This window comes from Dromiciops gliroides, chromosome 6 (assembly GCF_019393635.1).
Source record: "Dromiciops gliroides isolate mDroGli1 chromosome 6, mDroGli1.pri, whole genome shotgun sequence".
In the NCBI taxonomy this organism is placed as follows: domain Eukaryota; kingdom Metazoa; phylum Chordata; class Mammalia; order Microbiotheria; family Microbiotheriidae; genus Dromiciops; species Dromiciops gliroides.
In genome coordinates, this window is record NC_057866.1 from 231,339,276 (window position 1) to 231,364,189 (window position 24,914).

Sequence of the window (24,914 nt, forward strand, 5' to 3'; positions counted from 1 at the left end):
TTTGAACTCAGGAAGGTGAGTCGTCCTGACTCCAGGCCCAGAGTTCTGTCCACTGCACCACCTAACTACCCCAACAATAATAATAGCTAACACTTATTTAGTACTTTAAGATTTACAAAGTGTTTTGCATATATTACTTTACTTGATCCTTGGAACAATCCTGTGAGGTGATTGCTAGTATTATTCCCATTTTATAGATGAGGAAATTGATGTTGAGAAAAAATAAGTCACCTATGCAGGGTCACACAGCTGTAAGTATCTGAGACAGAATTTGAACTTAAATCTTCCTAATTTCAAGGTTGGTGCTCCAGCCAACATGCCACCTAGTTATCTGATAGATTAATTAATTAGTTCAGTTTTGATGACTCCAGTCTATAACTTCTTCCTGGCTTGGAATCATTTCTGTTGGGCCTGGAGTTTGCATGCTTAAGGAAATCTGTGTCGATGACAATTGACTCCAGGCCTAGCAGGGTCCATGTCATGGGGGGCAGGACATTAAACATGTTTATAAGCTTGGCATAATTATTATAGGTATTCACACCAGGACATGGCACCTTCACAAGGAAGAACAGCCAATAGCTCTTGTTTAAACCAGAAAGCCCTGAGAAAAGAGGTGAGGAGCATGAGATCCCCTTCCACAGATGGAATGAATGCTGTGTCTTAGATATTAAGACAGATCTGAATAGCATCTTCCTCTCTTTAAATTCCAGGCAGTACAGCCCCCCACACAAAGCTAGGAAATGTTTTCATTTTCCTCCTCACAAGACCCAGTGGGTTTTGATCTGGACTACTGATTATCAAAATTAAAGGAAGCAGGAGTCTTCTTACTGAAGGAAACCTATAATGTGCTTATAAATGTATCAACAAGGGGGAAAATTTCAATCACAAAACCATAACACAAGGATTTAAAAAAAAAAAGCCTCATCTTTCTTCATCTTGGGTTTACTGAGCAAGCCAGAAGGAGAGATTTCAATTCCATAAAAGGGGGTTTCACATACCAGCATACCAATGCATCATGGCTTGTAAACCAGAATCAATTTGAATTCAATAAGACAGCAAACTGTGCCTCTTCCAGAGAGCCACACACAGTAATTGCGCCTCTCTGAGGTAACCCTGGGAAGAATCAGCTTAGAACAATGGCTCTGTCAGAACTTGAGAGGGAAGTCTATGTACTCTTGTATATGAATGTTGTACAATCTCTTCTGTGATACATGGAAATGCTCATTAATTGGACATTTTTTGTTAACTTCAGAATTTGCAAAATTCAACATCAAATATATATCTATTTAGGCATGCAGATATATTAATAGTAACAATAACTAAAATTTATATAGAATCTACTATATAGCAAGCTAGGAAGCAGTTAGGTGGCTCAGTGGATAGAGTGTTGGGCCCGGAGTCAGGAAGACCTGAATTCAAATCCAGCCTCAGATACTTACTAGCTTTGTGACCCTGGACAAGTCACTTAACCTCCATTTGCCTTAATCTGGATAAGGAAATGGCAAACTACCCTAGTATCTTTGCCAAGAAAATCCCCTGGACAGTATGGCTCATGAGGTCACAAAGAGTCAGACATGACTGAACAACAACAACAAATGTGCTGAGCACTTTACCAGTATTATTTCATTTCATTTTCTGAACAATCCTGAGAGATAGGTGTTATTATAATCCCCAATTTACAGATGAGGAAACTGAGAGGAATAAAGGTTAAATGACTTGCCCAGGGTCATAGAACTAGTAAGTTTTTGAGGGTGAAAATGAACTCAGGTCTTCCTGACTTCAGGCCCAGTGTTCTAACCACGGTGCCACCCAGCTGCCTTTGTAGCTTTGTATTTGGTAACACAGTTTATTCCTGTACGGTTTCTTTTTCTGGAAGCTAGGTGCTGCAGTGTTGGGCCTTAAGTCAGAAAGACTTCTCTTCCTGAATTCAAATTTGGCCTCAGATACAATAGTAGCAGTGTGCCCCTGGGCAAGCCACTTAACCCTGCTTGCCTCAGTTTCCTCATCTATAAAGTGAGCCACAGAAGAAAATGGCAAACCACTCCAGTATCTTTTGCCAAGAAAACCATAAATAGGGTCACAAAGAATAGGACATGACTGAACAGCAACAATGGCTTGCTCTTAATGTTTAACATTTCCCAATGGATTCTTCTCCAACACGTAAAGACTCCTTTAACTAATAAAGCTTTACAGAAATGAGAAGTTTGTGAGGTTTGTTGGGTTATTAAAGACTGTATTTTTATCTTGCTCAAGTTGGATGTGCAGGGGGTACTTATAGGCCTGGTTCCACTCCAGTAAGTATAGGCATTTTGACCTTCTCCGTTTCTGGCCTGGGTGGATTCATTGATTTTTGTTTGTTTGTTTTGTTTTGTGTGTTTTTTTTTAGGGCAATGGGGGTTAAGTGACTTGCCCAGGGTCACACAGCTAGTAAGTGTCAAGTGTCTGAGGTTGGATTTGAACCCAGGTACTCCTGAATCCAGGGCCGGTGCTTTATCCACTGCGCCACCTAGCTGCCCCTGGATTCATTGATTATTAAGAACCTCCCTAGGTGGCACCACACCCATTCCCCACAGTGTTAATGTGATATGGCTTTACCCACTGAAGTTCAATACTTCCAGACTCAAGAGATCTGCCAGCCTCAGCCTCCTTGGTCCCTGGGATTACAGCCATACATTAATACACTCACCCTGAAAAGATTTTTTTTTAATTTGGTGAGATGTTTAAATTAATTTGGGCTACAATTCATGAAAAGTTACTCTAGCTTGCTTTCTTAGGTTAAAAAGTAGGAATGGGGGAAGCAGGATTTCAGGAGTAGGCCAAATAAAACAAGGGAAATTGGTGAGTTAAAGATGATGATCTTTTAGGTACAGTCACAGAATGTCCAAGGGCCAGAGCTGGAAGGAGCCTCATGAAGAAGAATCCCCTCTACGACTCCCTCAACTAAAGGTCATCAGCTTCCTCTTGAAATCCTCTAGCAATGAGGTGGCCCTTTCTATTTAACCAGCATCCAGTCTAAATCTTCCTGGCATATGTCAGTTCTGTTGCACGTGTGCACAGAAGATCTCTGGGGATGCAAAATTCCCTGCCTCCCACATACAATACTCTGCATGTGGTTGTTTTAGGAAAGGGTGCCGCAAGACTATTTTCTCCTCCCTCTTTCTGGACTAGTGCAGTAGAAGACCACATTAACGTTTTCATTGTCATGACAGATGTACTAAGATTTTTGTTGTTCAGTTGTTCCTCTCAGTAATCCCATTTAGGGTTTTCTGGTTAAAGATACTGAAGGGATTTTCCATTTCCTTCTCCATCTCATTTTACAGATGAGGAAAACGAGGCAAACATTGTTAAGTCACTTCCCCAGGCTTGCACAAGCTAAGAAGTGTCTGAGGCCAGATTTGAACTCAGGAATATGAGTTTTCCTGACTCCAGGACAGCACTCGATCTGCTGCACCACCTAGCTGTCCCATTAAGATTATAGTCTTCCCCATTTTTGTGTATGTGGATTGTTAATTAGTCTCAAGTTTGAACACATGTAGGGCCTTTCCAAAATCTTTTTCCAGGTCTAGAAAATTAGTAAATGAGCACCATGAGACCAGTACCATGAGTATCATGAGCACTGTCAATGGCAATACTCCTTTTCTGTCAGTCATTGTCTTAGCTATTCCTCTCAGTTTTGTGCTACCTTTAAATTGGGCAAATATGGCATTGATGCCTTTATCTGTGTCATTAATGACATTTTGTATAGCAGGGGTCTTGTGCAACTCACAAAAGACTTCCTTCCAAATTGACAGTGACTTACTAATGATTATTCGTTGGGTCTGGTCATTCAATCTTTTCCAAATCCAACTAAATGCAATATAATCTAGTCTACATCTCTTCAATGGGTCCATAAGCATCATGTGACACTTTGTCCAACAAATGCTTTGGTGTCATATCCTCCCAGCAGAATGTCAGCTCCTTGAGGGTAGGGATTGCTTCACATTTGTATTTCTATCCTTAGCACCAAACACCATACACACATAACCTTAAATAAATGCTTGTTGATTGATTGATAAATGCAAAACACATTTTCCCTAGGAAAGGCAATCACTCCCATTGGGGATTAGAGAAAGCATAATTATAGCCCCTGAATTCAAATGGTCTACACCAAAGGCATTTTCCAAGTAGATCCTTAGCATGTGAGTTCCGTAAGAACAGAAGCAATACATTGGAATTTGGCGATATCTTATTCTTCTACTAGACTGCAAGCTTCATTGAGGTAGGCACCATATTTTATTTAAACTGTGTATCACCTTTAGCACCTCACATAGGTTCTGCCCTTAGTTGACACTTAAGAAAATTTGTTGAATTTAATTGAATAATATTCAATTATTCAGAAGGACCATAAAATTATCTTTCTCAGATACTTGTACACTCTGCCCATCAACATCTGGGACTAGATAAATAATAGAGAAACAGAAATTTATTTTTTCATCATATCCTTCTATTTGTTATTGAAAATAACAATGTATAGTGATACAAAATAACAAACAGCATGGTCCCAAAGAAGAGATATGATCTTTAAAAAAATAATCATTGGGGGCAGCTAGGTGGCACAGTGGATAAAGCACCAGCCCTGGATTCAGGAGGACTTGAGTTCAAATCCGATCTCAGAAACTTGACACTTACTAGCTGTGTGACCCTGGGCAAGTCACTTAACCCCAATTGCCCCGCAAAACAAAAAGAAAAAGAAAAAGAAAAAAATAATCTTTGGTTGTCATTATTTTCTTTTCTCCATCCTCTTTTCAATTCTTTTTTAAACACTCTTTGCCTCCATATGATGGCACATGCCTGTAATCCTTGTTACTGGGAAAGATAAAGCTGGTGGACCAATTGAGGTGGGGAGTTATGAGCTATAGTAGAACTCCCTGAGAATAAGGAAAAGGAGGGATGTGGGGGAAATTGAGGCAAAGTAAAAACAAAAGATATCAATACAATTTATTTTTAGAAAGAAATACTTAGTTTTTACCACTTGTGTAGTTTTAAAATTTTTTCTTTATTAGATTCCATATTTCAAAAGATAATTTTGTTTGTAATCTCTACAATAAAAATTTATAGGAAACTTTTTTACTTTCAGTCACAAGGACCATATCACAAACACAATACTGTTCATGTTGTTCTGAATATAAGGCACTAACTGTTCAGCATTGTTGTACTCCACTTATCTGGCAGAATTAAATATCTACTAAACATACATGATAACACAGTCTTAAATTTTCTGTTTATGAACAAAAAGCTTATGGTAAGGGTTAGAGACAAGACCAGAGTCAGAATCAGGGTTCTATCAGTGTCTTTTGTTACCTTTCCCCTTGTGTCATCACTTTCAGATATAATTCAGATAATTGGTCAAGATTTCCCTTTGTTCTTACTGCCAAAGCCAATGAGACAGAGGATGTCCTTAGCTTTGTTTGGATCTTACATATCCAGAACTTTTGAACACAGAAAAGAAGGTGCTAATCAAAAGAATCCACAGATCAGGTCCACACACACAAAACAAAAACAAAAATAAAACCAAAAAAAATCCCCCCCAAAACAAACAAAACCTTATGCTACAAACTCCATAATGGTTAAATGGAACAATTTCAATAATAAATAATAAAACTGCAAGAGACCAGGGGAAAGTAAACATCAAAAGGAAAGAAAATTTGAATGACATTAAGACTGCTTAACACCCACCCTCCACAGATGGAGATCATAATTATGAATGTGAATAGATCTCACATATCCAAAGTCTGTTGTCCCCAAGAAGAGCTCAATATTAAAAGCTGTGAACAGTTTTTGTTATCTTGTATTATCATCTCTTGCAATATTAGCCTTGAAACCTAAATAATTGCTCTATTAGTGAAATAAAAGTGATACTTTTTGCAGAGTTGACAAGATATTTGTGGAATTGCAGGAAATTAATGTTTTTGTTAAATCAAATATGTAGCACACTATAGTAATCCAATCATTCATCACTCATTCATTTGCTCATTCAAATTCTACATTCCTCCTCTTTAGCTCAGGCTCTGGCCACACACATATACACTAGAGCTCATCTTTTCTGGGATGGTTTCACAAGGGATCCAAGCTTAGGAGGTATCCAAGAGCTCACTTAGTACAATCCTTACTCAAGGCATGAATCTCCTTTACAAAATCTCCAAAAAGTAGAATCTCCATGTCACCTACAGTGACAAGAAACAAAACAATATCATCCTTCAAGGGGAAATATAGATATTTAATGAAATAGAGAACTTTCAAGCATTCCTGATGAAAAGACTGGAGCTGAAGAGAATATTTGATTTTCAAATATAAGAATCAAGAGAAACATAAAAAGGAAAACATGAAAGAGAAATCACAAAGAAATCTATAAGGTTAAGCTGTATATGTTTCTATATGGGAAGATGATTCATGTAACTTCTAAGAATTTTATCATTATTAGGGCAGTTAGAAGGATTCTCCATAGAAAAAGGTATGGGAGCAAGTTGATTATATTGTGATGATGTAAAAAATGGACTGGTGAGAAAGAGGAATACACTGGGAAAAGGGGGAAATGAGAGGAAGAATGAGGAAAATCATTTCACATAAAAGAGATGCTCAGGGCAGCTAGGTGGCACAGTGGATAGAGCACCGGCCCTCGATTCAGGAGGACCTGAGTTCAAATCCGGCCTCAGACACTTGACACTTACTAACTGTGTGACCCTGGGCAAGTCACTTAACCCCAATTGCCTCACAAAAAAAAAAAAAAAAAAAAAGAGATGCTCAAGGAAGAGCTTTTACAGTGGACAGGAAAATGGTGCAAGGGGCAACACTGAACTCTCTCATCTAAATTGGTTCAAAGAGGGTAAAATGTATATATACACTCAACTGGGTATAGAAATATGCCTTATCTAAAAGGAAGTAAGGGGAAAGGAATAATTAAAAGGGGTAAAATTGATAAAAGGGAGGGCAAATAAAAAAGGTAGCAGTCAAAAGCAAACATTTTAGAGGTGGCACAGGTTAAAAAGAGAGAAAAGGACAAGCAAAAGAAAATAGGATGGAGAGAAATACACAATTAGTAATCATAACTATGAATGTGAATAGAATGAATTCACCTATAAAATGGAAATGGATAACAGAATGCATTAAAAAACAAAATTCAACAAAAGATTATTTGCAATAAATAGACTTGAAACAGAGAGATATAAACAGAATTAAAATAAGGGGCTGGAGCAGAATCTATTATGTTTCAGCTGAAGTAAAAAAGGCAGGGCTAGCAATCATGATTTCAGACAAAGCAAAATTTAAAAATAGACCTAATTAAAAGAGATAAGCGGGGGGCGGAGCCAAGATGGCGGAGAGGAAGCAGCAAGCTGCCTGAGCTCTCCTTCTGTTCCCTCAAAACGAACATTAAATCAAGCCTCTGGACGGATTCTGAAACTACAGAACCTGCAAAGAGACAGAGAGACACAGTCCTCCAACCAGAGATAATTTAGAAGACTTCAGGAAAAGGTCGGTCTGACTCGGGCAAAAGGGAGGCCCAGCGCAGGGCAGCAACCCAGCGCCGAGGGGGTCGGGGCAAATCAGCAGGAGCTGCGGGTCACAGCCGAACAACTGAGGCTCCCGGAACCTGGTTCAAAAATCTGGTGGCCAAGAAGGACAGTGGAAAAAACTTACCTGCACCGGCCGAGAGGGCCACGAACGGCGGGATCAGACGCCGGGGTCTGACTCTGGCTGGCCGAGCACAATCAGACAGGAAGTGCAGGACAGGGGATCTCCACACACCATAAAGGCCTCAGAGTAAAAGCCCGGTCACACAGCACCTATACACCTGCACAAGAAGCCCAAAACAGGGACCCTGGTGCCCCAGAGCAGACCTCAACTTAAAGAATAAATAAATAAGCTGCAATAATGAGTAAGAAGCAAAAAAGAGCCTCTCCATTGAGAGCTTCTGTATCAATAGGAAGAAGCCAACACAAACTCAGATGAGGACAATAGCCTCAAATTGTCTACATCTGAAGCCTCACAAGGGAAGGTGAATTGGTCGCAAGAACAAAAAGCCTTCCTGGAAGAGCTCAAAAAGGATTTTAAAAATCAATTGCAAGAGGTAGAAGAAAAAATGGGGAGAGAAATGAAAGCAACACAAAAAAACTATGAAAAAAGAATCAGCAGCTTAGAAAAGGAAGTTGAAGAAAACAAAGCCTTAAAAAATTCATTTGGCCAAATGGAAAAAAAGCTGCATAATCTCACTGAAGAAAACAATACCTTAAAAAATTCACTTAGCCAAACGGAAAAAAAGGTACATAATCTCACTGAAGAAAACAATACCTTAAAAAATTCACTTAGCCAAATGGAAAAAAAGGTGCATAATCTCACTGAAGAAAACAATGCCTTAAAAATTAAAGTGGGACAGTTGGAAGAAAAGGAATCCATGAGACACCAAGAATCGGTCAAGCAGAATAAAAAAAATGAAAAAATAGAAGAAAATGTGAAATACCTCATTGGAAAGACAACTGATCTGGAAAACAGATCGAGGAGAGACAATTTGAGAATCATTGGACTGCCTGAAAGCCATGACCAGAAAAGAATCTAGATACCATATTCCAGGAAATTATTAAGGAGAACTGCCCTGATATCATAGAATCAGAGGATAAAATCATCATTGAAAGAATCCATCGATCACCTCCTGAAAGAGACCCCAAAAGGAAAACTCCAAGGAATATTGTAGCCAAATTCCAGAATTATCAGGTGAAGGAGAAAATACTCCAAGCAGCCAGAAAGAAGCAATTTAAATATCATGGAGCCACAGTCAGGATTGCTCAGGACCTGGCAGCTTCAACATTAAAGGACCGCAAGGCTTGGAATATGATATTCCGGAAGGCAAAGGAGATTGGATTGCAGCCGAGAATCTATTACCCAGCAAAAATGTGCATTTTCTTTCAGGGGAAAAGATGGACATTTAATGACATTGGGGACTTTCAATCTTTCCTGGTGAAAAGACCAGAACTGAATAGAAAATTTGATCTCAACATACAAGATTCAAGAGAAGTTTAAAAAGGTAAACAGAGGGGGAAAAAAAAGTTACCCTATTAGGTTAAACTGTTTATATCCCTACACAGGAAGATAATACTCATAACTCTTAAGAACTGTAAATGTATTTGGGCAGAGAGAAGGACTTTATATAGAGGGTATAAATATAAATTGTCTTTGATGTGATGATACAAAAGAATTAAGGAGATAAAAAGGGAGTCTATGGGGAGGAGAGGAAAGGGGAGGTGGAATGGGATGAATTATATCATATGAAGAGGTGGAAAAAAACCTATTATAATAGAGGGAAAGAAAGGAGGGGGGAACATGGTTTCAACCCTATTCTCATTAGATTTGACTCAAAGAGGGAATAACATATACGTTCATTGGGATAAAGAAACTTAACTCACTCTTTAGGGAAACAAAAGGGGAAGGGAAAGGGGGGGACTGAGAAGGGAGGACAAAAGCAAGGGAGAAAAGGGTAAAGAAAGAGAGGGGGGTGATAAAAAGGGAGGGCAGATTGGGGGAGGCAGGGGTAAGAAGTAAAACGTCGGTAAGGAGGAATAGGGTGAAAGAAGGGGGGAAAAGTACAAGGGGGTAAATAGAATGGAGGGGAATAGACAGTCAGTAATAATAACTGTGAATGTGAATGGGATGAACTCTGCTATAAAACGGAAGCGAATTGCAGAGTGGATTAAAAACCAGAACCCTACAATATGCTGTTTACAAGAAACACATTTGAAGCAGAGAGATACACACAGAGTAAAGGTAAAAGGCTGGAGCAGAATATATTATGCCTCAGCTAAAGTAAAAAAGGCAGGGGTAGCAATCCTTATCTCAGACAAAGTGCAGGCAAAAATAGATCTCATTAAAAGAGATAAGGAAGGAAATTACATCTTACTTAAAGGTACTATAGATAATGAAGTAATATCAATATTGAATATGTATGCGCCAAGTGGTATAGCATCCAAGTTCTTAGAGGAGAAGTTAAATGAGTTACAAGAGGAATTAGATAGTAATACTATACTAGTGGGGGATCTGAATCTCCCCCTCTCAGAATTAGATAAATCTAGCCAAAAAATAAATAAGAAAGAAGTGAAAGAGGTGAATAGATTACTAGAAAAGTTAGACATGATAGATGTCTGGAGAAAATTGAATGGGGATAGAAAGGAATATACCTTTTTCTCAGCAGTACATGGCACATTTTCAAAAATTGACCATGTATTAGGGCACAAAAACATCATAGTCAAATGTAGAAAGGCAGAAATAGTAAATGCATCCTTCTCAGATCATGATGCAATAAAAATTACATGTAAGAAAGAGCCAGGGAAAAGTAGAATGAAAATCAATTGGAAACTAAATAATTTCATTCTAAAGAATGAATGGGCCAAACAAGAAATCATAGAAACAATCAATAACTTTATCCAAGAGAATGACAATAATGAGACAACATACCAAAATCTATGGGATGCAGCCAAAGCAGTGCTTAGGGGAAAATTTATAGCTCTAAATGCTTACATGAATAAAAAGAGAAAGAGGAGATTAATGAATTGGGCATGCAACTTAAAAAGCTAGAAAAAGAACAAATTAGAAATCCCCAATTAGACACTAAATTAGAGATCCTGAAAATTAAAGGAGAAATCAATAAGATTGAAAGCAAAAAACTATAGAACTAATCAATAAAACTAAGAGCTGGTTTTATGAAAAAACCAATAAAATAGATAAAATACTGGTTAATTTGATTAAAAAAAAGAAAGAAGAAAACCAAATTACCAGTATCAAAAATGAAAAGGGTGATGTTACCACCAATGAAGTGGAAATTAAAGCAATAATAGGAAATATTTTGCCCAACTGTATGCCAATAAATTTGACAATCTAAATGAAATGGATGAATATTTACAAAAATACAAACTGCCCAGGTTAACTGAAGAGGAAATAAAATCCTTAAATAAACCCATATTAGAAAAAGAAATTGAACAAGCTATTAATGAACTCCCTAAGAAAAAATCCCCAGGGCCAGATGGGTTTACGGGTGAATTTTACCAAACATTTAAAGAACAATTAATTCCAATATTATACAAATTATTTGGAAAAATAGGTGAAGAAGGAGTTCTACCAAATTCGTTTTATGACACAAATATGGTGGTGATACCAAAACCAGGCAAAGCAAAAACAGAGAAAGAAAATTATAGACCAATCTCCCTAATGAATATTGATGCTAAAATCTTAAATAAGATATTAGCAAGGAGATTACAGCAAGTGATCACCAGGATAATACACTATGACCAGGTGGGATTTATACCAGGAATGCAGGGCTGGTTCAACATTAGGAAAACTATTAACATAATCAACCACATCAATAAGAAAACCAACCAAAATCATATGATTATCTCAATAGATGCAGAGAAAGCTTTTGACAAAGTACAGCACCCTATTCCTAATAAAAACACTAGAGAGTTTAGGAATAGGGGAGCTTTCCTTAGAATAATAAACAGTATCTACCTAAAGCCATCAGCAAGTATTATATGCAATGGAGATAAATTAGAGGCCTTCCCAATAAGATCAGGGGTGAAACAGGGATGTCCATTATCACCCCTATTATTTAATATTGTCCTAGAAATGTTAGCTTTAGCAATCAGAGAAGAGAAAGGAATTAAAGGAATTAGAATAGGCAAGGAGGAAACAAAACTATCACTCTTTGCAGATGATATGATGGTATACTTAAGGAATCCTCGAGAATCAAGTAAAAAATTACTTGAAACAATTAACAACTTTAGCAAAGTAGCAGGATATAAAATAAATCCACATAAATCATCAGCATTTCTATACATGACCAACAAAGTCCAGCAGCAAGAGATAGAAAGAGAAATTCCATTTAAAGTAACGGTAGGTAATATAAAATACTTGGGAGTCTACTTGCCAAGACGAACCCAGGAACTCTATGAACACAACTACCAAACACTCTTCACACAAATCAAATCAGATCTAAATAATTGGAAAGATATCAATTGCTCATGGATAGGCAGAGCTAATATAGTAAAAATGACAATACTGCCTAAATTAATTTACTTATTCAGTGCCATACCAATCAGGCTACCTAAAAATTATTTTATACAGCTAGAAAAAATAATAACAAAATTCATCTGGAAAAAGAAAAAATCAAGAATATCCAGGGAAATAATGAAAAAAAATTCACAGGAAGGTGGTGTTAGCGGTACCAAACCTGGAGCTTTACTATAAAGCGGCAGTCATCAAAACTATCTGGTACTGGCTAAAAAATAGAGTGGTAGATCAATGGAATAGGCTAGGCTCAGGAAATGCAGTAGTAAATGACACTAGTAATGTAGTGTTTGATAAACCCAAAGACTCCAGCTTCTGGGATAGGAACTCAGTATTTGACAAAAACTGCTGGGAAAACTGGAAGATAGTATGGCAGAAATTAGGCTTAGACCAACATCTTACACCTTATACTAAAATAAGGTCAAAATGGATACATGATTTAGACATAAGAGGTGATACCATAGGTAAATTAGGAGAGAAAGGAATAGTGTACCTATCAGATCTTTGGAAAGGAGAACAGTTTTTGACCAAACATGAGATAGAGTATATTATAAAATGCAAAGTGGATGATTTTGATTATATTAAATTAAAAAATTTTTGTACAAACAGAAGCAATGCATCCAAAATTAGAAGGGAGGCAGAAAGCTGGGAAACAATTTTTGAGGCCAGTGCTTCTGATAAAGGCCTCATCTCTAAAATATATAGGGAATTAAATCGAATTTATAAGAATCCAAGTCATTCCCCAATTGAGAAATGGTCAAAGGATATGAACAGGCAGTTTTCTGATGAAGAAACCAAAGCTATCTATTCCCATATGAAAAAATGCTCTAAATCTCTAATGATTAGAGAGATGCAAATTAAAACAACTCTGAGGTACCACCTGACACCTATCAGATTGGCTAAAATGACAAAAAAGGAAGATAATAAATGTTGGAGAGGCTGTGGGAAAATTGGAACACTAATGCATTGTTGGTGGAGCTGTGAGCTGATCCAACCATTCTGGAGAGCAATTTGGAATTATGCCCAAAGGGCGATAAAGCTGTGCATACCCTTTGACCCAGCAATCCCACTTTTAGGTCTTTTGCCCAAAGAAATCATGGAAGGGGGAAAGGGACCCACATGTACAAAAATATTTATAGCTGCTCTTTACGTGGTAGCAAGGAATTGGAAGTTGAGGGGGTTGCCCATCAATTGGGGAATGGCTGGACAAGTTGTGGTATATGAATACAATGGAATACTATTGTGCTGTAAGAAATGATGAGCAGGAAGAGTTCAGAGAAACCTGGAGGGTCTTACGTGAGCTGATGATGAGTGAGATGAGCAGAACCAGAAGAACATTGTACACAGTATCATCAACATTGAGTGTTGACCTACTGTGATGGACTATATCTTCTCACCAATGCAATGGTACAGAAGAGTTCCAGGGAACTCATGATAGAAGAGGATCTCCAAATCCAAGAAAAAAAAAGAAAGAAAGAACTGTGGAGTATAGATGCTGATTGAACCATATTATTTCTTTTGTTTTGGGTGCTGTTGTTTTTTTTTTTCTATTTGAGGTTTTGCATCACTGCTCTGATTCTTTCTCTTGTAACAGGATTAATGCAGAAATAGGATTAATGTTATTATGTGTATATATATGTGTGTGTATATATATATCTATATGTATAGATATATATAGATATAACCTATATCAGATTACCTGCTGTCTAGGGGAGGGGGGAGGGAGGGGAGGGAGGGAGGGAGAAAAATCTGAAATTGTAAAGCATGTATAAACAAAAGTTGAGAACTATCTTTACATGTAACGGAAAAAATAAACTATCTCATAATGTAAAAAAAAAATTAAAAAAAATAAAAGCAGGGAGACTAGAATGAGGAAAAAAAAAAAAAAGAGATAAGCATGGAAGCTACATCTTGTTAAAAGGCACCATAGACAATGAAGTAATAGCAATAGTAAACATATATCTAGCAAATGGCATAGCATTCAAATTCTTAAAAGAATTGTTAAATGAATTATAGGAAGAAATACTAAAGCTATACTAGTATAGGATCTCAAGTTAACCCTCTCAGAAGTAGATAAATCTAGCCATAAAATAAATAATAAAAAGCTAAGGAGATGATTAGATTCTTGGAAAAGTTAGATATAATAGACCTCTGGTGAAAATTTAATGGAAATTGAAAGGAATATTTTTTCCTCAGGCATATATGGCATCTTCCCAAAACTAAATGTGTGTTATGGCATAAAACTCTCACAACTAAAAGCAGAAAATCAGAAATATTAAATACACCCTTTTCAGACCATAATGCTACAAAAACTGCATCCAAAAAAGGGCTGTGGAAGCATAGATTTAAAATTAATTGGAAACTAAACAATCTAATCCTAAAGAACAAACCATAAAGGCAATAAATAATTTCATGACAGATACATTACAGATACAACATTGATACAACATATCAAAATTTGTGGGATGTAAGACAAAGCAGTACTTGGTGGAAAATTATTTCTCTAAACACATATCAATAAAATAGAGAAAGAGCACACCAATGAATTGGACATCAACTAAAAATATAGATAAAGAACAAAGTAAAAATCCTCAACTAAACACCCAACTGGAAATCTTGAAAGTCAAAGGAGAAATTAATAAAATTGAAAATAAAATCAAGAACTATTAAATAAAACTAGGAAGTGGTTTCATGGAAAAAATTACAAAATAAAACATTGGCTATTTTGATTAAGAAAAGAAAACCAAATTACAAGTATTAAAAATGAAAACACTAGAAAACACAGGAGTAAATGGAGCTTTCTTTAAAATAAGTATTTTCTATCTTAAACCAAAAGCAAGCATTATCTCTAATGGGGATAAACTTGAAACCTTCCTAATAAGATCGTGGATCTATCACCACTACTATCGTCCAATATTTCCTTAGAAATGTAATAAGAGAAGAAAAAGAAATTAAAGAAATTAGTATAATTTGATGGTATACTTAAAGACTACTAGAGAATCAAACAAAAAAAACAACTTCTTGAAACAATGAACAACTTTGGTAAAGTTGTAGGATATAAAGTAAACCCATGTAAACAATCAGCATACTACCAACAAAACTCAGCAGCAAGATATAGGAAGAGAAATTCCAATTAAAATAATGACAGACAAAAATACTTGGGAGTCTGTCTGCCAAGACAAACCCAGGGATCATATGAACACAATTACAAAACCTCTTTCATACAAATAATGACACATTGAAACAACTGGAGAAATATTAATTGCTAATGAATAGCCAAGTTAATTTACTTAATCAGTGTCATATCAATTAAACTACCAAAGAATAGAACTAGAAAAAAAGAGCAAGAAAAAAATAACAAAATTCATCTGAAAGAACAAAAGGTCAAGAATATCAAGGTAATCAATGAAAAAAAATGTGAAGAAAGATGATCAAGCAGATCTGGATATCAAACTATATTGCAAAGCAATAACCATCTAAATAGTCTACTAGTTAACAAATAGAGTGGTGGATCTGTGGAATAAATTGGGTATGCAGTAGTAATGGGCAACTACATGGTTCTTTAGAGAGAGTGTTGTGCCTGTAGTCAGGAAAACTCATCTTCGTGAGTTCAAATATGGCCTCAGACACTTAGTAGTTGGTGTGACCCTAGGCAAGTCACTTAACCCTGTTTGCCTCAGTTTTTCATCTGTAAAATGAGCGGGAGGAGGAAATGGCAAACCACTTTAGCATCTTTGCTAAGAAAATGCCAAATGGGGTCACAAAGGGTGAGACATGACTGAACAACAACAAACACAGTAGTAAATGACCATAATAATCTAGTGTATGATAAACACAAATTACCAAACTTTGGGGATAAGAACCCACCATTTAAAAAAAATTGCTGGGAAAACTGGAAAGAAGTTTGGTAGAGACTAGGCATAGACCAACATTTTATAATAATACCAAGATATTGTCAAAATGGATAAACGATTTAGACATAAAGGGTGATTTCATAAGTAAATTATGGGACCATGGGAAAATGTACCTTTCAGATCTATGGATAAGAAATGAATTTATGGCCAAACAAGAGATAGAGCAGATTATGGGAAGTAAAAGAGGTAATTCTGGTTATATTAAAAGCTTTTACACAAAACTAACGTTGACAAAATTAGAAGGAAAATGGCAAACAGGGAAATCATTTCATAGTAATTTTTCGCTGATAAAGGCCTTATTTTGATCTATGGAGAAGAGAACAATTTATGCCCAAACAAGAGATAGAGAATATTATGAAATACGAAATGGATGATTTTGATTACATTAAATTAAAAAGGTTTTGTACAAACAGAAGCAATGCAGCCAAAATTAGGAGGGAGACAGAAAGCTGGGAAACAATTTTTATGGCCAGTACTTCTGATAAAGGCCTCATTTCTAAAATATATTGGGAACTAAATCAAATTTATAAGAATCCAAGTCATTCCCCAATTGAGAAATGGTCAAAGGATCTGAAAACAGGCAGTTTTCAGATGAAAAAGCTATCTATTGCCATATGAAAAAAAGTTCTAAATCACTATTGATTAGAGAAATGCAAATTAAAACAATTCTGAGGTATCACCTCACACCTATAAGATTGGCTAATATGACAAAAAAAATAATAAATGTTGGAGAAACTGTGGAAAAATTGGAACACTAATGCATAGTTGGTGGAGTTGTGAGCTGATCCAACCATTCTGGAGAGCAATTTGGAACTATGCCCAAAGGGCTATAAAGCCATGTATACTCTTTGACCCAGTAATACCACTACTGGGTCTGAATCCCAAAGAGATCATAAAAAAGGGAAAAGGACCCACATGTACAAAAATATTTATAACGACTCTCTTTGTGGTGGCAAAGAATTGGAATTTGAGGGAATGGCCCATCAGTTGGGGAATGGCTGAATAAACTGTGGTATATGAATGTAATGAAATACTATTGTGCAAACACTTTGATTCAGCAAAAACACTACTAGGTCTGTATCCTAAAGAGATAAAGAAGCGGGGAAGGAACTATTTGTATAAAAATATTCATAACAGCTCTTTTTGTGGTGGCAAAGAATTGGAAATCAAGGAAATGCCTGTCAATTGGGGAATGGCTGAACAAGTTGTAGTATGATTATGATGGAATTCTATTGTTCTATAAGAAATGACAGACAGGATGGTTTAAAAAAAACCTGGGAAGACTTTATGAACTGATGCAAAGTGAAGTGAGCAGATCTAGGAGAACATTGTACACAGTAACAGCAATATTGTAAGGATGGTCAACTGTGAAAGGCTTAGCTATTCTGATGAAGACAGTGACACAAGACAATTCCAAAGGACCCATGATGAAAAATGTACTGCACCACCAGGGAGAGAACTAATAAACTCTGAGTGCGAATTGAAGAATACTGTTTAAAAACTTTCTTTTTCTTTTTTTTTTCTTTGTGTGTTTTCTTTTGCTTGTGGCTAACTTGTATGGAAATATGTTTGCATGACTTCACATGTATAATCAAAATCATATTTCTTATCTTCTCTTGGCATGAGGGGGAGTTGGGAAGGAAGGAGAGAATTTGGAGCTCAAAACATGTTTAAGTGAATGGTAAAAACACTTTACATATAATTGAAAAATATTTAATGAAATAAAAATCTATTAAGAAAAAAAAACCCTTCATATATTTTTAGATAACTATCATGTCCCCTCTTAAATCCTCTCCTCTCCAGGCTAAACATGACTACATTCTCTAAACAATCCTTATAGCATCATAGATCTAGTGCTACAAGGGATCTCAAAGCCCATCTGGTATAACCCTTTCATTTTGCACAGAAGGTAACTGGAGAACAGAGAACTTAAATTCCTTGCCTAAAACCATACAAAGTCTAAGCTTCAAAGTTGGGATTCGAACCTAGCTCTCCTGACTCTGGGACTAGTGCTCTTTTCACTATGCATACTCACTCATCTGTCAATCCTCATATCTCCTGGAGTCATCCTTAACTCTTCATTCTTCCTCACCCATCCATACCAATTGGTTGCTAAATCTCATTAATCCTAAATCCATAACAACTCTTGTATCCCTTTGTCTTCTCTTCATGCAGCCTCTACCATAGTTCAGACCTTCACTGCCTGTCACTGGACTATAACAATTGTCTTCTAAATGATGCCCTTGTCTTCTCTCTTCAATTCATCCACTACACAACTACCAAACTGATATTTCTAAAAAGGGATATGACTATGTTGCACCTATATTCAACAATCTTCAATGTTTTCCTTTTGCTACTAGAATAAAATATAAATTCCTCATTATCTACTTAAAACTTTCCAAAATCTGACTCTCACCTCAATAATAATAATAATTATAATTATAATTATTATTATTATTATATCTCACTCTTCTTGCTACCCTCTCCATTCCCATTGAAATGACCTCTTGGCCAGTTCCCTATATCTTTTAACTCCATTTTACACAAATGGTCTAACATTTGTGGAATGCACTCTGTCTTCATCTCTGCCTCAGAGGATTTCTGGCTTCCTTCTGATACCCACACTGATACCCACAGCTTGGGTATCAGTTCCTACACTTCTCCCCTATTGATCAACCAGAAGACTTTCTCTAGAAATTACTTTGAATTTATTCATCTACGTACCTGTTGTATCTCTCCACTACAATGTAAGCTACTTGAAGGAAAGAACTTTTTCAAATTTTTGTGTCTTACATATAACACATCGTCATGTACATAGTTGGCACTTGGACACAAATGTTTATGGAACTATAATGAATGGCATATCCCTTCATCACCCTCATCACTCTTTTGGAGGCATTCTGCCTCATCAATGTTCTTCTAAAATGTCTTTCCCAGAGCAAAATGAAGCAAATACAGTCTGACCAGAGGAGAGAAAAGTAATACTTTCCTCTTCCTTGCTTGCTTCTATCAATAAAGCTGAGCATCTTAGCTCTACAGTTACTAGGATTCTAGCATTAGAGGTGGAATTGAACACACATCTTCTGGGTACAATCCTTGCCTTTTCCACTATAGCCTGCTACCTCTTCGTCCAGAATTAGCTTTCTTTCTGTCTGCCTCACATTGCTCATTTGTATTCAGCTCATAACCCACTACAACCTGTAGGGTCTTTTTTTCAAATGAACAGCTTTCTAGCCATACGTTTCTCATCCTGTACATGGGCAGGCGATTTTTTTGAACCCCCATCTGAGAGTTGACACTCCTTGCTATTAAACTTCAGGTTACAAGCTTCAATCTTCTGAGATCTTTTGGCATCTTAAGTTTAAAATTCAATATATCTGTCCTAGCTTGATGTAATTTGAAAAATTAGGTACATGGTTTAGAGCAGCAGTGTCCAACTCAAATAGAAGAGGAGGCTATTAAACCATCCATAGGAATCTCTGGGTGCATATTAACTTCATTTTAAAATGCAATATCTATGTTTTATTATATTTTGTGTTTATTTTGTTAAATATTTCCCAATTACATTTTAATACAGACCATACTTGGAGGGCCTTTGTCTTTTATACCTTTGTACTGGATGACCCTGCAAACTTTTGTGATCCCTGTTGTTTCCCTAATTTTATTGACAGAATAAAGAAAAGCTCACCAGGACATTTTTAGGTAATATCAAGCCATCAGACTAGAAGACAGTTTTTCATTATGGCTATACCTTGGACAGTAGGAACTGCTATGGAATTTTTCTATCATGTCCAGGTTTCAGGGACTTTTTTAGACTTCCCCCTCCTACACTCTTTTTTTTTTTCAGGGCAATGGGGGTTAAGTGACTTGCCCAGGGTCACACAGCTAGTAAGTGTCCAGTGTCTGAGGCAGATTTGAACTCAGGTACTCCTGAATCCAGGGCTGGTGCTTTATCCACTGTACCACCTAGCCGTCCCCCCCTACACTCTATTTTAAGCAGGGATTTGTTGAAAGATATCTGAGTAAAAATAAAATAAAATTTGGGAAAGGGAGCAAGAAAGTGACAGTGGGGCAGTGATAGATTTGCTCATAACTCAAAGTTAGTTTAGTACCAGACTTATTAGAGAGAAAATCCTAAAATAGTCTTTATTTGGACTAAATAATCCTCAGGTTGGTGTTTAAAATTTAATTGAGTTTTCAACTCCTACTGAAATAAAAATTAGCCTTGAGTACTATGTTTGTTTTTTTATTTTGTTTTGTTTTGTTTTTGCAGGGCCATGGGGGTTAAGTTACTTGACAGGCCACACAGCTTGTAAATGTCAAGTGTCTGAGGCCGAATTTGAACTCAAGTCCTCCTGAATTCAAGGCTGGTACTTTATCCACTGCACCACCTAGCTGCCCTTTGAGTATTATTTTTCTTCCAAATTTTTGCCCATTGCTGCTGAAGGGGGCCTTAGAGTTCATCTATTCCAGAGATTCTTAAGCTAAGGTTCATTTTTTTTTTTTTTACATTTTGACAACTTTTAATATAATTGGCTTTCTTTGTAATATATGTTTTATTTTATGCATTTGAAAATATTATTCTGAGAAAGGGTCCATAGGCTTCACCGTTCCTCTAAAAGGGTGCTTAAACACAAAAGCGTTGAAGAATCCTTTATATTGTCTGAACCATATTTTATTATATTACCAGATGAGGAAACTAAAGCTGAGAAAAAATTAGTGACAGAGTGGATATAGAGCTCATACAGCTAGGTGGTACAGTAGCAGGTGGAGTGTTGGACCTTGAGTCAGGAACACCTGAGTCTTCAGAAGTCCCTCTTCAGCTTTGTGACCCAGAGTAAGTCATATAACTATTTTCAGCTTCATTAAAGGCATCTACTTTGTGGAGTTGTGAAGGTCAAATGAGATAACAGGTTGTTCAGTCATGTCTGACCCTTTGTGACCTCATTTGGTGCTTTCTTGGGAAAGATACTGGAGTGATTTTCTATTTCCTTCTGCAACTCATTTTACAGATGAGAAACTGAGGCAAGCAGGGTTAAGTGGTTTTCCCACTGTCACACAATTAGGAAGTGTCTGAGGCCAGATTGGAATTCAAGAAGATGAGTCTTCCTGACTCCAGGCCTGATGTCCTATCCACTGTACCACTCAACTGCCAGAGTACTTTGCAAATCTTAAAATACTATATAAAACACTATTATTATTCATGTTGGAAAAGGAAATGGCAAACCACTCCAGTATCTTTGCCAAGGAAATCCCAAATGAGGTCACAAAGGGTCAGACACAATTGAAAACAACTGACAATAAAAATCATTAAGTAGGTAAGTGACACATGGATAGAGTCAGTAAGAACTGTGTTCGAATCCAGCCTCAGACACTTCTAGCTGTATGACTGGGAGAGTTACTTAATCTGAATTTTTCCATCTGTAAAATACAGATGATAATAATAGCACTCACTTTCCAAGGTTGTTGCAAGAATCAAATATGATAATATTTTGCTTTGTAAACCCTAGAATGCTATATAAATATTATTATTATTATTATTATTATTATTATTATTATTATTATTATTATTATTATTATTACTACTACTACTATTGTGTAACTGAGTTTTGTTGTTCCAATCTTAGGACCCTCTCCACATATCATCATCTAACTGTATCATGTGCCCACACAACCTCATGCTACTTGTTTCCTGACTGAAGATTGTTTCATCAAAATCCCAGAAGGGAAATGTTAGAAAAGGTAAGGCTGGCATGGGGGTGGGGGGGTGAATTTCCTTTTCAGTAGGTTTTAAAAGTTCAGATTGTCCAAGTAAAAGCTCTTTGGGGAAAAAGGCAACTTAAGGTGTACACCGTAAGCATTATTCTTTCCAGACAAAGCCCTGGGCAAACACACACCCTAGAGGAAGTCATACACACAACCAGTGATGGGCATCCCTACCCCCACCTTCCCAGATGCATTTCGGCTCTTCCTTTTCCCTCTGACACTGATCCTATTTAGGATCTAGGGGGAGAAAAATTGACAACAAAAGAAGAGACCTTTTACCTGCTTGTTTTTCAGGGGCTGAACTACCTCCCTAATGCATAGCTCCAGGTCATTGAGATAGTCCTTTTCCGTCTGTATCAGCTCCTTGATGATGTTCGACCTCTTTGCCATCATTCTCCTTATCTGCTGCTGTTCATCCTGGGCTGTGGGCCCAGGTGCGGAGGCCTCAGCTTGTGGTGTCATCTTTTCTGTTAAATTAAAAAATGGAGCAATAAGACCTTCTGTTGAGGGCTGCGATGCCTTTTATCTTTCCCATTCATTGCTAACAATGCATCTCCTGGATTATTCATAGCAATGAAACAAGTTTGGGGCATCTCACAGATGTGTTCCTAGGCACTGATTTGCTGCCATTCTTGCCAGGCCCTGACACTGAGCGGCTATGAAGGAGGATGGGGGTGGGGGAGGCCGGTGGTGACAATGAAAAGCTTCACAAAGGAGCGGCAGTGGAAGCATTGGAACCTGCCTATGTTAAAAATAGTCTGTGGCTATTTCTCTCTTTCTTGAACACCCCACCCACTCCCAAGCCAGCTCCACAATAGGTGAAAACTATGTTTTAGAACACCTTGCTGATTTGTTGACCTTGGTTATCTTTAAATTAAGGGCAACTTGCATTAGTCAAAGTAAAAATTCCGGATCATGTTTGTCTATGGTATTAAGGTGAATTGTTCCCTAGCTTTACTAGGAAATACCCTGCTGATAGGATGAAAAACAGACTACACTGTTAAAGCTTTTTTAACTTAATTTACACTTATTGAGTGTTCACAGGTTGCTGACACTGGCATGGGGGTGGATTCCATCAGTTTCCTAGTACAAAAACTAGACCTTTAATGCATCTGGCCTCAGACCCTGGACAAGTCATACAACCTCTGTCTGCTTCAGTTTCCTCAACTATAAAATGAAGATAATCATAGATAATCAACTATTTGTAAAGCCCTTGGTGCAGGGCCTCATATACAGGTGGTGTTTAATAAATGTGTGTTTCCTTCTTACTGTAATAAGTGCACTGACTTTGGAGTTGGAGGATCTTTGTGTGACCTTGAACATGTTCATTTAACCTCTCCAGGACTTGGTTTTCTGATGTATTGAATGAAGATGACCTCTGAGTTCTTTTTATGAAATAAGTCTATAATGCTTGGGGTAGCTAAGTGGCAGAGTGGATAGAGCACTGGCTCTGAAGTCAGGAGGACCTGAGTTCAAATCTCGCCTCAGACACTCAGACACTGTGTGAAGTGCAAGTTATGTCATCACCTCCAGATGCCATGGTTCTCTTCGAAAAGGACAAACAACAATGCCATGATGCTTAGGTTCCTATGATCCTATGATACCAAATATGATATCCTATGAAATACAAATGTCATATCTTCAAGTTTAAGAACTATAGTCAAACTTCAAAGGTTCAGAGAGATGGGGCGGGGGAGCAGCCTGATTTCTAATTGTAGAGGAAGGAAAGGCGAGGTTTAAGGAGCATTGAAGGTTTAACGAATTGCCAAATGTCACCAGGAGTGTCTGAGGTGGGATTCGAACCTAGGCCTCTGAGGGGAGTCTAAAGACAGAGCTTTTCATCATGCCATTCTGGTAATGCTTTTATATTGAGCCCTCCCCTTTCTTTCATTTAGCCTTTTTTCAAACCTTTCATTTCTGTGTTGCCCGGCCAAACTCAAGAGTAAAATCTGCAGCCACTAAATAGGGCTGTTCTCGGGGCTTTCCAGATCTTTTTCCCTCCTTACCTGCAAACTCTGCCATTGTCTAAGACCTATAAGTAGGAACCAGCATTTTCCCAGATAGACACATATCCCCTTGGAAAGCAGTTTGGGAACATGGTCACACTGCTTCCAGTCTCTCTCTTCTTCCAAGCCATCCTTCACAAAGCTAACAAAATAATCTTAAAACGCAGCTTTGGCCGCATTATTCTCCTGCTCAAAAATAGTCAATGGCTCCCTATTGTCTCTGTGTTAAATTCAGACACCTTATTCTGGCATTTAATGCTCCCCACATTATCCTCTCCTTCAAAAGTTGTCTCTTAGCTACCTGGTCCTGGGGCTATGGCCCCAATTCCACAAGCCGTGTCTTATTCCCATGCTTTTGTAACAGACTGTGTTTGCCCTTCACTCCTTCCTCCCTTATGCCTCTTAGAATCTTTAGCTCTTTTCACAGTTCACCTCAGGTTCAATGTCCAACCAAAAGAATCAGGGCTTCTTCCTCAGTTTATCTTCTCTCTACTTCCTTGGGTACATGTGTGATCCCCAAGTAGAAGGTAAGCACCTTTGTTGTTTTTCTGTTTTGAGGATTTTCCTTATTGCTCTGATTCTTCTCTTATAAAATGACTAATACAGAAATATGTTTAAGGTTATTATGTATATATAACCTATATCAGATTACCTGCTGTCTAGGGGATGGGGGGAGGCAGGGGAGGGAGGGAGAAAAATTTGAAATTGGAAGTCTTATATAAACAAATGTTGAAGACTATTTCTACATGTAACTGAAAAATAATAAAATACTTTTATTTAAAGAAAAGGGACTGGGACAATTTTGGTTTTTTGGCTTTGAATCTCTATTGCTTAGCATAGTGTCTAGTACAGAGTAGGTGCACAGTAAAGGTTTCTTGGGTTATATATCTATGTACAATTTACATATCCCAGGAGAATTTAAACTCCTTGCAGGAAAGGATTACATCACTTTTATCATTCTATGTCTAGAGCCTAGCTCAGTGTCTTATACATAGCAGGTGTTAAAGCAGAAGCATTGCCTGATATGTCAGGCCTTGGGGTGGGGGGGTAGAGGGGGTGGATCACCCTAGGATTCCCTGAGCATCTGGGGATAAAGTGTGAGCAGGGTCATCTAGGGGGAGGAGATGACAGTTAGAGAGTGAGA

At 37.3% G+C, this 24,914-nt stretch overlaps 1 protein-coding gene across 1 annotated transcript in view; it reads right to left on the bottom strand.

Moving 5' to 3' along the window:
• ARHGEF38 (Rho guanine nucleotide exchange factor 38) overlaps positions 1 to 24,914 on the bottom strand; it is a 131,820-nt gene that overhangs the window by 89,175 nt on the left and 17,731 nt on the right. Inside the window, exon 2 of the mRNA XM_043973157.1 lies at positions 22,044 to 22,231. Within this exon, the coding sequence (XP_043829092.1) occupies positions 22,044 to 22,231 (188 nt within the window). The remainder of the gene's footprint in view (positions 1 to 22,043; positions 22,232 to 24,914) is intronic.